This window comes from Poromitra crassiceps, assembly GCF_964638095.1.
Source record: "Poromitra crassiceps genome assembly, chromosome: 12".
In the NCBI taxonomy this organism is placed as follows: Eukaryota; Metazoa; Chordata; class Actinopteri; order Beryciformes; family Melamphaidae; genus Poromitra; species Poromitra crassiceps.
In genome coordinates, this window is record NC_139632.1 from 13017158 (window position 1) to 13032181 (window position 15024).

At 42.8% G+C, this 15024-nt stretch overlaps 1 protein-coding gene across 1 annotated transcript in view; it reads left to right on the forward strand.

The window, feature by feature from the left end:
• Window positions 1-1428, forward strand: part of tle2a (TLE family member 2, transcriptional corepressor a) — a 69183-nt gene extending 67755 nt beyond the window's left edge. Inside the window, exon 20 of the mRNA XM_083647662.1 lies at window positions 277-1428. Coding sequence (XP_083503788.1) covers window positions 277-384 — 108 coding nt within the window. The 3' untranslated portion in view covers window positions 385-1428. The remainder of the gene's footprint in view (window positions 1-276) is intronic.
• Window positions 1429-15024: the final 13596 nt, after the last annotated feature.

The following is a 15024-nucleotide window of genomic DNA, read 5'->3' on the forward strand; positions in this document are numbered from 1 at the left end:
CCAGCACATTGGAAAGATATGTTATGATACATTGGAAAGATGAGGAGTGCGGCATTATGGCCTGCAAGAAATCTCCGTTTATGAAGTTTAAAAAAGAAGTTTGCAGTTTCATTTTCTCATGTCATCTTCTACTTGTCTCAATATTAAAGAGGCTCCTTCAGGGACGTATCTCAATTTCAACTTGAATAGCAGCTGTCTAACCTGACCTGTGTGTTTCTGTGTGACAATACTGACTGTTCCTAGCTAACACGGCTTCCTCCCGCTTTCTGTGTTCAGTCCAAGGAGTCTTCGTCGGTTCTCAGCTGTGATATCTCTCCCGACGACCAGTTCATCGTCACCGGCTCTGGGGACAAGAAGGCCACAGTCTACGAAGTCATCTACTGAAGAGAACTGATTGGCTCAAAAAAGTAAATGAATAATCAGGGGGCGGGGCCCGGGCTCCCCCCTGCACCAATGACTGTACAGAGAGTCGGTGGCATGGAAACAAGAGACACTCACTCGTACTTTGTTGTTTTGTTTACGTTTGTGAAAGGAATGCGAGACAGTCAGAGAGAGAGAGAAGCAAGGGGCACAAAGTCACATCTCTGGAAAAAAAAACGAACTTTGAACTTTGTTTTTCATGCTCTGAGAACGCTGGTTAGTCTATAGCTGCGCAATTGTGGGATTCCTCCAAAGAACTTTTTTTTGGTTTTGTTTGTTTATTTTTCCTTTTCCTTTTGTTTCTTTTTTTTTAACAAAATAAAACCTCTGTAGTGAACAAGAAATTAGGGGAGGGGAAATCTTATTTTTTTAGCCTTTGAATTTTTCTCCAAACGGTTGGACCACATTACGTGGGTAGAAGGGAGAGGAAGAGAAAGATGGCGACACGGGACAGAGGAAGTGTGGGCGGAGTTGGAGGAGGGGCTGTGCTGTGTAAAGTCCCAGCCTGGGTCAGCTTGGCCCCGTTTGGCCCGGCCCGGTCCTCGACACATGGCTGCTCCTCGGGCTAGCAGATGCGTGGCAGGTGGCGGGACAGCGCGCCGTGGGGTTATTTTCTCCTGGTTAGGTTCCCGCGGCAACATGATTGTATTATCTCCGGTACATACATGACATGACTCCATGGACAGGACAGGGGTTTCCCCTCAGCTGTCCCTGCAGCCAGTTTGTCTTTGCTCTAAGAACAAAGATCAACTTGTTCTTTGAGATGTTCTGAGTCAAACCCAGCCCAGAACAGAACAGAACACCACTACCCCGGGACATCAGACTTCAGAATTCAGTGCTCACGACAGATACTCGTCAATTTCAGGGAAGTGGCTACTACTACGACGTCATCACCATTAACACTCGACATTAAGTGTGTTTTTCTATTGTATTTGTTAGGGCACATAGGCAGACAGGTATTTTCACAACTGCATCGTGAACCTTGACCTTGCTATATATGGACATGTAAATAAAGTTCTCTAAAGGCAAACAAGGATGTTATTTGTGACTTGGATATGCTTGAGTAAACAGAGGTGAATTTAAGGGGGGGGGGGGGGGGCTTTGGGTCCTGACTGCAGTGTATCATTTCAGATCTTTGTCAGTTTTCATGAGCATTTTGTCCACAGAAAAGCAGGTTGGAGCTGCTCCATCTGGACGTTGGGCAATGGAACGGCTCACAGGACAGAAATTAAGGAAACGTGTTTGTCACAATATTCTCTGTCAAAAGGCGCTTTCCTGCTGCAGGGCCAGGTTACACTTGCCAGGTTTATATTGTTTTTAGAGGTTTAGAGTGTTTATAACGAAACGGGTTTAGAGTGTTTATAACCAAACGGGCTTATAGTGTTTATAACAAAACGGGTTTATAGTGTTTATAACAAAACGGGTTTATAGTGTTTATAATGAAACAAGCACAAATACCTTAAAGCCCACGGTACAGTGGTGTTGCCATTCAGCCTTATGGCACCACTCCCTCTCCCACCACCCACACCCCCCCCCCATGCCACTTCCCACCCCTCAGATCCCAACTCTCTTCCTATTCCTAGCTACAGCTGGTGTTCCCTTGCCCCGCCCCTTCACTAAACGTCCATGAGTGAGTGAGTGTCCTGACTTTGCCTTCTCATGACCCCGGCAGGCCTTGTTGGCCAGCGCCATGGGAAAAATGAACAGGAGTATTTGTTGAATGATTTTTTTTAACCATAACAGCTAGAAAAACATCTATGGAAGATGTCAAAAGCATCTTGGAAATGTTTGGGGTTGTGAATGGCGAGTAGACTCTCCCGACCGCAGAAACATTTCTGGCTCTCAAAGCACAAAGCTGCTTCTCGAGTCAGACTCCACATTGTCATTCTTCTGCTGCGTTGTCAGGAACGGCTGGCTGTAAGGTGTCGGGATTCAAACCTGCACCATGAACAAGTTTGTAGCATTCACAGCTCCACTGTGGCTCAAGCTCTGGGCAGATAATACCGGTGTAGTCTCTTCAGATCAGAACAGATCTGTTTTGAGCTGAGCCAGCATGTCATGTTGCTAGACAAAGGTGGTGTTCAGTAAAATGGATTATTATAGCAGTAATACTGGAGAGTGGTTGTTCTAAAGGATTCTTCGCATACACGGAATAGTATAGTAGACATCACTGATGACATCAAAATAGATCAAGTGACATCACAATTGTGAATAGAATAGTATCGCCCTAATGACTAATGATTAATATATTCATGAACTGACATTTATTAATCATTAACGAACGATTAACTACTCTACTCATGGAACTGACCAACTAATCATTAACTAATGATTAACTACTATATTCACCAGCTGACATTTAGTAATCATTAAGTAATGACTACTCTACTCAGGAATGTAGATACTAATCATTAACTAATGACTACCTACTCATTAACTATGATTAACTAGTGATTGACTAATGACAAATTATTCATTAACTATTAGTTAATGATTAGTTTACTAGTAACTACTACATTATTTGTGTACCTTATTGTAAAGTGTTACCAACAAAACATAGATCAACGTTCAACATTACATGTTGCTACCAACCGCATAAGGTGCTTTTATCTGTAATGGATATTGTGCATGGGGTCCCACGCAAGGGGTCCACAAGAAACCAGACAGGAGAGCCTCAGACTCTCATTCTTAACCTCATCAAAGTAGGCCAAAAAAGGGTCCCAAATAGTCGAGAACCTTTTAAGCGAGTTGGCTCTCAAGGACCTGAGTCTCTCCATCTGTATACCAGAGATCATGTCCATCAGCCACACCTGAAAAGAGGGGAAAGAAGAGGACTTCCATTCCTTCAGAATAAGTTTTTTGGCAACAGTTGTCCTGTATAATTCAGGGAGATATCCGAGCAGCCGAAGATGGAGGCAGAAGACGGTGAGTTCTGCCTCCGGTTGCAGGGTTATTTTGTAGGCCTTAAGAGTACCAGTCAAATATTTTGGTCCAGAACAAGGCAAGTACAACAATTTGGTTAGGGTATACGCTATATCTTATTTTGACGCACGCACGCTATAGTAGACATCAGACACAACTCTATATATACCCCCTGTATTACAGGTGGTATTACTCATGGTCTTACTCTAATTTGGATATGTTCTGTTAAAAAGCACACGCAAAAAGTGTGCTGGGAGCAGAATCTGGTGAGATCTAGCTTAGACAGCAGCTCTGAGCAGGAGAGTTGCATGTTGGGTAGAGGAAAGCTGTTTACACAAATGATGACTTCAATTGCAGTTTCAGAAACCATAACGGCTAGAGCTGCCAAATTTGGTAGGGAGGTTCACAGAGGGGCCTTTTACTATTAGTGAAATAATACTGTTCTGTCCTCCCTCCAGTGTTGGGGAGTAGTGAATTACATGTAGTTGAACTACATAGTTGAACTACATTTTTCAGTAGCTTGCTGGTAGTTCAACTACATTCATATTTGCGTAGGGAGTCAAGTAGTACTTTTTGGTCATGTTTGTGTAGTTTAACTACTAAACTACAAACTACAATTTTGGGCAATAGAATGAAAGGAACAGGCACGGCTCCAGGATTTTTTTTAAGGGGGTGCTCGGGGGAGGCTAGACCAATATGTGGGGGTGCTAAGAAAATAGTCGATTTTCATGACTTCAAAGTTACTTTATAATGAAGTCCCCCCCCCCCACCCACAAATAAAACCAGATATGGCACACAGCACGTTAGCACATTCAAAATAAATGTAGTTTTTAAATTAATATTTAAAAAATATATAGCTATAAGCTACAAGTGACCACAAGGCAATGGCAAAAACTCACATGCAAAGGTTTAGGCATGCATGAGAAGTGATTGGTTGGGTTTAGGCATGCAGAGTGATGATTGGTTGGGTTTTAGGCGTGTTTAGGCATGAGGAGTGATGATTGGTTAGGTTAATATCAGGGCAAGAAAAAGTCCACAATGGAAATAAGCCTTTTGATTGATTGGTTGATTGATTTAATTTATTTGATAATTGATAAAAAGATATAGACATATACAAATGCCCAGGAGGAATTCATACAGTACATTTTAAAAATCATTGAGGTTGAGAACACAAGAGAACACAATAACACATCAGGGACCATGTTGGAAATAAGTGTTTACACTTTTACATGTTATCCCTTGGATCTTTTATTGTCTCTATAACCATGAATAAAGTCAATCAATCAAAAGGCTTATTTCCATTGTAGGCTGTTTCTTACCCTGATATTAACCTAACCAATCATCACTCCTCATGCCTAAACCCAGAGATGGGAAGTAACTAAGTACAAATACTTTGTTACTCTACTTGAGTAGGATTTTCAGGTATCTGTACTTTACTGAGTATTTTTCTGAGAACTTTTTACTTTTACTCCTTACAATTTAACACAAATATCTGTACTTTCTACTCCTTACATTTTCAAAACAGGCTAGTTACTTTAATTTGAATGCATGACAGACAAATATGATGTAATGTTGTTTGTTTGTCTCTCTTGTCTGGTGTTATGTGCACCTTTTGCGTGGAAAAACCATGTCACAAACTGACAACTAGGCCTACTACCAATCACAGTTATAATGCCTGAAGCTCTAAAAGAAACTTCTGGAATTGCTGAACTAGAAAGTTTACCACAAAGGGACTAAAACTCTGTCTTCTGATCCAAAACCATACACCTTGTCCATTAGGCCAGGTGATTTGACTGCTGGGCCAGGGTAACTTCTTATTTATTTGCCACTAGAGAAAAGGTTTTTGTTAAGTGTCTAAAAGCCCATCATAAAACCGTCATAATTTGCCATTCAATCATCTGCACATCAACTGAACCCTTGAAACATCTCCCTCTGGGTGCTCAGCCAAGGCTTGAAGTGTAACCAGCAGTCCCTCAGTTTTAGCACATGGTCTTTATAAACCTTGGCAGTGGACATGGATCAGAGGAATCAGCAGCAAGATGAGAAACTAATGAGATCCAAACTGGAGCCAAAACCATCAGAGTAAAAACAGCTGACAGAAGCTCACAGATGGAACAGAGCTTTTCTCGTTATGCCCTCTGAACAATGGCCTGTTCACCACACACACACACACACACACACACACACACCCACCACTCCCTGACTTGAGGTGGTGGTGGCCTCACACAGATCAATCAGCATCCACATCTACTGGATCCCAGCCGATTTAGTACCTGGAAACATCTGGTCCAGGTAACATATCAAAGACTGCAGGATACCGTGCCAGGTGGCTCACCTTGTAGCACATATGACGGAGGCTCGGGTCCAAATCCGACCAGAGGTTCTTTGCCGCATGTCATCCCCTCTCTCTCTATCCTCATCTTTCCTGTCTGCCTACTGTCCTATCTAAATAAAGGCAGAAATGCCCCCCAAAAATAATCTAAAAAAAAAGAAGACTGCAGGATATTTACAGAAGATTTTCAGGCTCTTAAGTCCGGTAAAGAACTAACTAATTATGAAGTGCAACTTTCTTTTTCAAATCACACGCTCATATTCTCGAGAGAATGGAGATATTCTCTTATCTCCTTGTCAGACATACTTCAACAGTCACAGATCAAGATTTAAAGCTACAATATGAAAACATTACAAGAGGAAGTGGGCTATAGCTCACTCAGATAAACATGTGGCTGTTGTGTGATGTCTGAAGGTTGTCTGTTCAATCCCTGCCTCAGGCAGCACCAGTGATGCTATTTTTATCATCATCAGTAGTTTGAACACTGATAGAAATAAGCTGATGTAGGAGTCTCATCAGTCTCTGACTCTAGCTCAGTCAGATAAACAGCTGCTCACTCCATCGATTCCAACCTATCTCTCTGTATGTTCTCTGTTCTTGTCAGTGTGAACACAGTGTGTAGAATTCAGAAGCACTCCAAACAGCTCATAGCTCAGCAGGCTGAGTAGCTGTGTTTGTGTTGCTACCTGACAGGTGGACTATTGGTTTGATTCCCGAGCCCTGTGTTTAATGTCACCAGCTGTTTACGCCTGGCTTTAATATCTTCAAAGTAATTAGAAGTGTAATAAAAACTTGCTGCCTAAAAATCCACAGATGAAATTTAATTCTGTGGACATGCCAGATTAGAACTCACAACCTCTCCCTCTGAAGGCAGCTGACATAGACAGTGAACCACAAAGGCAGTGCCACTGATGCAGTATTTCTCTCTGTATGACTTTTGAAGTGCCTGGCTATAGGTCAAAATCTGGAAAAGGCTACTGTATATTTTAGCTTTTAGTCAATTTAGAAATAGTTAAGTAGACTCAGTTTATGGCAAGAGATTAATTTCTGGACTTCCAAACAACAATTTAGACTCTAGATCACCTTTCTAAATTGATTAAAAGCAACAATACAGTATAACAATTTCCTGGTTTCACCTGAAGGTAGCCTGGCTTTCCTTTGAGTGATCGACATTGAGAACTAGTGAGAGAGAGAGAGAGAACAGAGTTTGGCAAAAATCCCACTGTAAAAAGTTTGACCTGTCTGGTTTTTAAAATGTTACATTTCAGCTGTCAATCAACATAAAGCATGGTGTGTGTGTGTGTGGGGGGGGGGGTGTCATAAAGTATTTTATGCTTGTGGGAGAGACAGAGAGAGAGGAAGAGAGAAGAACATGCAACAAAATCCTGTTCGCTGGATTTGTACCAGCCGTTACTGTGGGAGGACTGAAGCTTACATAGTAAACTACACACCCCAAGCTGAATTTAATTGAATGTACCTGAAGGCTAGTCTGGGTAAACCCAGCTTTCAACATGACGTCACAGGCTATGCCTGTAGCATAAGTTTCTTCTTGACTGATAGCAATATAGAGGTCACGACACGTGGAGGCTCGGTTTACCTAGGCTACCTGAAGGTAGCCTGGCTTTCCTTTGAGTGATCGACATTGAGAACTAGTGAGAGAGAGAGAGAGAACGGAGTTTGGCAAAAATCCCACTGTAAAAAGTTTGACCTGTCTGGTTTTAAAAATTTCACATTTCAGCTGTCAATCAACATAAAGCTGGGGTGTGTGTGTGTGTGTGTGTGTGTGTATGTGTGTGTGGGGGGGGGGGGGTCATAAAGTATTTTATGCTTGTGGGAGAGACAGAGAGAGAGAGGAAGAGAGAAGAACATGCAACTAAATCCAGCACGCTGGATTTGTACCAGGGTTACTGTGGGAGGACTGAAGCTTACATACAGTAGTAAACTACACACCCCAAGCTGAATTTAATTGAATGTACCTGAAGGCTAGCCTGGGTAAACCCAGCCTTCAACGTGACGTCACAGGCTATGCCTGTAGCGTAAGTTTCTTCGTGACTGATAGCACATAGAGGTCACGTGGAGGCTCGGTTTACCTAGGATACCTGAAGGTAGCCTGGCTTTCCTTTGAGTGATCGACATAGAGAAATAGTGAGAGAGAGAGAGAGAGAACGGAGTTTGGCAAAAATCCCGCTGTAAAAAGTTTGACCTGTCTGGTTTTAAAAATGTTACATTTCAGCTCTCAATCAACATAAAGCTGGTGTGTGTGTGTGTGTGTGTGTGTGTGGGGGGGGGGGGGGGGGTCATAAAGTATAATATGCTTGTAAGAGAGACAGAGAGAGAGGAAGAGAGAAGAACATGCCACTAAATCCAGCACGCTGATTTGTACCAGGTTTACTGTGGGAGGACTGAAGCTTACATAGTAAACTACACACCCCAAGCTGAATTTAATTGAATGTACCTGAAGGCTAGCCTGGGTAAACCCAGCCTTCAACGTGACGTCACAGGCTATGCCTGTAGCGTAAGTTTCTTCATGACTGATAGCACATAGAGGTCACGTGGAGGCTCGGTTTACCTAGGATACCTGAAGGTAGCCTGGCTTCCCTTTGAGTGAGCGACATTGAGAAACAGTGAGAGAGAGAGAGAGAACAGAGTTTGGCAAAAATCCCACTGTAAAAAGTTTGACCTGTCTGGTTTTAAAAATTTTACATTTCAGCTCTCAATCAACATAAAGCTGGTGTGTGTGTGTGTGTGGGGGGGGGGGGCAGGGTCATAAAGTCTGAGAAAAATGTAATGGTAAAAAACAAAGATAAGCTTCTTTTATCTTTTTTTATTTCAGACATTTTATGCTTGTGGGAGAGACAGAGGGAGAGGAAGAAAGAAGAACATTTTTGAACCAGGGTTACTGTGGGAGGACTGAAGCTTACATGGTAAACTACACATTCAACTCAGTGTGCCACCAGGGGACACCTTCTGGTGTTAATTAGTAATTACTTTATTGAACAGCCAATCAGTATCCTCCAACAACCTGCTAGAGGTTTGAACTAGGGGTGGAGCCAAACCCGGTATTCGGAAAAGCACAAATATGCGGGTTTTTACAAATGTTATTTATTTTATACAAATATTTATAAAAAATATTTGTTTCCTCTGCCACTGTCTGTGTGTCATGGATGTATAAGCCTGAGCTCTATGGGTCTGTCTGTGTGGCTGAGTGGTGAGTGCAGTTGTCCCTGTTCTGATAGACAAGGGATCAAAACCCACAGTAGGAACCCTCTTTTGCAGTATAGTTTATTGAAGAACATTTATGTTAACACTTTAATATCCTCGTGCGTCCTGGTAGCACGCATACCACGAAGGCTGGGCCCTTCGCGCGGCCGACCGCGTTCGAATACAACCTGCGGTCCTTTGCCGCATGTCATCCCCTCTCTCTCTCCCCACCTTTCCTGTCTGCCTACTGTCCTATATAACAATAAATAAAGGCCAAATGAAAAAAAAAAAAAAAAAAAAAAAAAAACTTGTACAACAAGTGTTATTACAACAAGTGTAATAAAAACTAAAAGAAGATTTTTACACCTATTTACACTTTTATTCAAATACAAATAACCTTGCTGCCTCAAAAAACACAGATGAAAGTTCAGTCTGTACACATTCCAGCTGAGAACACACAACCTCTTCCTCTGGAGGCAGCTGACATAGACAGTGAACTGATGCTGTATTTCTCACTGTGTGACTTTTGAAATGCCTGGCTATAGGTCAAAATCTGGAAAAGGCTATATTTGAGCTTTTAGTCTATGTATCGGACTTTGACATACAGTAGCTAATCACGGGCGCTTTTGTCTCTCTCCTCTGACTGTCGCCATTCAAAATGATTGAGACTCGAACCCACGACCTCCGAAGAGATTGAGGCCTCAACACTGCAGGGCAGCAAGCAAACCCTCTTTGCCACCAGGTCAGACTTCTTAATACTTGTTTTCTCAGCGGTTTTCACTCTTTCCTCTGGCTTTTGCCATTCAAAAGTGTCTGAGGCTTGGGCGGGTGTTTCCAGCCATGTTAAAGAGATGGGAGACCAGTTTGAGGAACAACATTTCTCCTCGATCGGGAATCGAACCAAAACTCTGGGCCAGAGTCAGAGAGACTTCACCCAGTCTTCTTCATCAGCTTATTTGCTTAGTGTTCAAACTACTGATGATAAAGAAGCATCACAGGTGGAATCCTACAATCTCCAGCGTGTATTTGTAAACATTTCTGAAGCCAGTCTGATGCCCACGTCCTCCAGCAGAGGGCAGGTTGATATGGCCCAGAAATCATATCTCTGTATTTTTAAGCTGAATGATGATACATTATATAATGTATATCTATATTTTCTATTGTCTATCCTTTTAGCCACATGTGAGATATCACAGGTAGGGCTGGGCGATATGGACTAAATCAAAGATCACAATATTTTTGACCAAATACCTCGATATTGATATTGCGACAATATTGTAGGGATGACTAATTGGTGCTTTCACAAAATATTTACACAATGAGATTTTTGATAAATAATCATTAGTAATGTGGATATAATGACTATGTAAAATGTTTCAATAAGGAATGGTGGTGAGGGTGGGTGCAGCACAGGTCTAAGGCCTGGTTCCAGGTGAGGCCCAACACAATGGCCTGTCGGCCAGGACAGAATACAGCAGAGGCTTGGATTCCAACACCAGTCTTTTGTTTATACACCATAAGTTGTTGCTGGTTTGCTGGTAATAGAGAAAGAGAAGAACATAAGTCAATCCATAGTGATTCAACAAAAGTAACAATTAAATCCAAACAATCCAACCAATGACTAATGATATAATATCCAAAATGAAGGAATAACTCTACAAATAATCATACATTACCAAAGCAAAATCAAAAAAAGGAAAACTTACTAATCATTTACACAGCAAAACAGTGATGAGGGTGAAGAATCCAGGGGAGGCCAGCCAGCTTGTGCTCCCATGGTTTGCAGCAAAAGGATTTGCCACAGATGATCTGATGGCCTATAGCTCTAGGGCTCTGCCCATCCAGAGAGCAGTGAAGGGAAGCAGTGCAGTTGGAGGAATACGAAATCAGGGGATTTTCCACAGATTAGTGGGTAAAGGCAAATACAACCGTGCTGTTATTATTGTCTGTAAGTAATACGTGTGTTGCTTTGTGAGATGGCCTCTAGTTTCCCGGCTGGGTGGTGTTTGGACCATCAAGCAAATCACGGTGCTTAAACACGGCAAACGCCCCTCAAACGGGACACCAAGTGACTTTAAACAAACACACATTCAAATGAGAAGAAGGAGCTGAGAGGTTATGTTGTGAAAACTTTGATAAAGAAGAAACTATACGATCTTTCCTATTTTCATCCCATTGTGAGTACAATGTGATGTGAATTCAACTTCTATGAAATAGCTCTGTTATGAGCGGAGCTAGCCTCCTGTTTTTCTGCCTCTCCACCATGTTGATGTGGACTTTTTCAGACCAGGGGGAACAATGTTAAAGTGATGAACATCATAGCGTTTCCCATACACACTGCTGCCCCCTCCCTCCGCTGCGAGCGGAGCAGCTGGACTCTGTATGCACTACTAGCCTATTGGCAATCCCTGAATATAACAGCTAGAACAGTCTGGTAAGTTCAGAAAATCACATCACTTTACTGTAATGCAGCCTTTAAAACCAGGAAAAAACACGTATGCCATATCACGATATACCGATATCCAAAATCTAAGATGATACTGTATATAGTCTCATATCACAATATCAATATAAAATCGTTAAAATCGATATATTGCCCACTGCCCAGCCCTCTAGTCGTCAGAAAATTAAGAGTTGCCACATTCAATCATACTTCATGTTGGGATTCAACTAAAACGAGCATGCTTTGATGACTGGTTAGGTTTAGGCATGAGGAGTGATGATTGGCGAGGTTAATATCAGGGTAAGAAAAAGTCCACAATGGAAATAAGCCTTTTGATTGATTGATTGGGCACGGTGGCTCGGTGGCTCAGTGGTAGAGCTGTCGCCTCACAGTCAGAAGGTCCTGAGTTCGATTCTCGCCAGGGACACTGTGGGCGCTGTGGTTGTGTTCCCCCCCATATCTTCAGTGCCTACTGCCCAGGTGGGGTATCTCGTCGTAAGGGCCTTTCTGTCTGTGTGGAGTTTGCATGTTCTCCCCGGGTTCCTCCGTATATAACCCCCCCACTAAAAACATGCAGAAGATCAGATCGTCATCAACAACATCCGAAGTTGGTCCCCGGGCGCTGTACGAGAAAGCGACCACTGCTCCTGGCCTGCCCCCCGGAGGAAAGGACATGCCTGGATGGGTTAAATGCAGAGGACACTTTTCACCGGCCACTGTCAGCATGAGTGTGTTGTAGCCGCATGCATGTGTTGTGGTGTTCGTGTGACAATAAAAGACGGGGCTTGTCCCGTTACGTTACGAGAGTTTTTTGATTGATTGATTGATTGACTGACTTTATTCATGAATATAGAGACAATAAAACATCCAAGGGATAGCATGTAAAAGTGTCTCAACCTCAATATTTTTTTTTAAATGTATGTATGTATTCCTGCTGGGCAGTTTGATACATATCTTTTTATCAATTAAATAAATTCAAACCTGGTTGGTTATTAACTTTACACATTTGTTTTGTTTTTTAAATAAAAAAGATACTAAAATGCTTGAGGGGGCTTAACTGGGGCTTGGCAGATTTGTGAGGGGGCTATAGCCCCCCTTCCCCCGGCGTAGTGCTGTCCCTGGAAATTAATATATACATATATATTTCTTTTATTTTACCATTACTGTTGAACCAGAAGCCCCTTTGACAGGACTGGCCCGTTTTCTTTTGTCCTGATCACTTTGAAGGCACCATAGACCGTGACGTCAGCCAGGATCCCACTAACTGTACTTCTTGACAAGACACACTTGCCTCTGATTGGCTTGCACTGAGATTCTTACCATAACCTTAAACAACGCTGCCTCCCTCCAACCTCCCCACCTCCCTCTCCTGCCTCCTCCTCTCTCCAGCCTACCTCCCTGTGGTTAAGATTAGGGTTTTCTTAACCACGACCATATCCTTGATACGGCGGTGGTAACGCCAAATGGACCCTTCTCACGGGGGCCATTTTGTGTCGAAAAGGCAGGGGAAACACAGGTGCAAGCAAAACACTAATGAGAGTTTCCAACTTCCATGATTGGAATTTGGAAACCCTCATTAGTGGGTTGCTTGCACCTGTGTTTATTCTGCCTTTTCGACACAAAATGGCCCCCGTGAGAAGGGTCTATTGTGGTGTGGCCATAGGTGTCATTTACAATGCCCCCACCACTTTTCAACACACTACTCAAATGTCAAATATGGTCTGACAGAGAAGTCTGGAAAAGTATGGAATTCTTCAATGGAAAATGTGTAGGAACCCTGTTTTATGCAGTTGCAAACTTGCCCACGGTGCGAAGTTTTCTTCAAATTAATATAGATACTGAATGGAGAAAAGTAAAAAACAAAAAGCAAAGCTTGCTAACTAGCTCTCTCTTGTTACAATAGCTGGCATAGTCATCAATATTGGGCTCCCCTGATTGGGGCAGACTGCCCCTTAGCAGTGTTATTGGCAGACCGTCTCATTGGGGCTTATTTATTCAGCAGTATACCCCAGTATTAGATGGAGCACATTTCAAAATATGCAGGGATGAAATTTCAGCTGCCAATTACACAGCACATCCTTTGAAGATATTTGGCATCATGCATGTTTCATGTATTTAAGTTTAGGCCCATCATGTCACTATCTTTTTCAAATGTCTGCACATATGGAAATCTATGCAAATGAGATCCAGCATCTCTGCTCTATTTGATGTGTGGAACTTATCCATGAGATAAGACCAAACACTGGTCACACTCCACAAACCAAAATCAAATTGGTCAGATGTAACCCAGTGTTTTCATACAGTAGTTATTGTTTATGTTGTCGGGTGTTGCACAAAAACTCCCATCACCAATTTGCCTTGGTTTACTGTAATGGCATGGGTGACGTCCCCAATGTGGATATAAACATGTTTTAGCATAATGCAAGTGGTGAAAGCCAAACCGCTGAGAAGCCATTGTAAACTTGGGCACCCGGGTAGTGTAGTGTAGTGGTAGATTCCCTGGCTACCAACACGAGGGTCGCAGGTTCGCGCCCCCGTGTTACCTCCGGCTTGGTTCGGGCGTCCATACAGGCACGATTGAGGGTATGTGTCCTGGCTGCTGCGTTAGCGCCTCCTCTCTGTTCGGGGCCGAAGGGAACTGGTGGGTTATAGCGTGATCCTCCCACATGCTACGTCCGGTCGGTGAAGCTCCCCGCTGTCAGGTGAAAAGAAGCCGCTGTCAACTGCACATGTATCGGAGGAGGCATGTGTGTGTCTACGGCTCTCCCCAGATCAGCAGAGGGTGGAGCAGCGACCGGGGCAGCAGGGGGAATCGGTCAAGTACAATTGGGGAGAAAGTGGGGGGGGAAATTACAGAAAGAAAAAATAAATTAAATAAGCCATTGTAAACTTTAATAGGAAATAGTAAATAGTATCCAGAGGTATGACAGTGTAATGCAGGGAGGGAGTGTTGGTTGAGAGTTAGGGCTGGAAAAGTGCGATTTAAACTGGGCAAAACTAGTTCTCGCCGTTAAAAGAACAAAGTATTCCCAGTGGTCCCTTGCAGTTATTCTCTTTCAGTGTTGACGTCTCAAGGAAAAGACCGACACAGGAGACACTTGAAAAGATGAACACAAGTTTGGTTTATTTTCCACACATAGTATTTCTTGTACAGCACATGGGAAACGCGTCAGGAGGGAAAACACAGTGCATTAAAAAAAAAGAAAAAAAAAGTTCCTTGGCTTTTCAAAAGAGTAGTACTGATGATGAGTTTGTGAAACGGAAAAGTAGTTACTGTTGGAACAGAGAAAGCACAGGCAGGGGAGAGAGACATTTACTGACGGTGAGAGAATACTATGTCCCAAATATTCGCGCTAGCATACCACCAAAATGCGTAGCCATTACAGAGCATCATTCTGAGTCGTATGCAAGCTTGGGTATGAGATTATCATGTAAGTCTGCCTATGGCTGACAGACAGCTATAGGGAAAGGGAACAAGGCAGGCAAAGGCATTATACTATAGTATGTTATCTTCCACTCTCTCTCCTCACACCCCCCCCTTCACTATACAGTGCTCGCCATTGTAGAAGTCCCCCATAAGTCTTCTATCCTGCATTAGTGCTGTAGCTGGAAATGCAGACAAATCTCCCTTAATTTTTATACAATTGAATAATTGAACGCATTAAATAGGCAATAGGTGTAACATAAAACTCGTGCCTCTGTAACA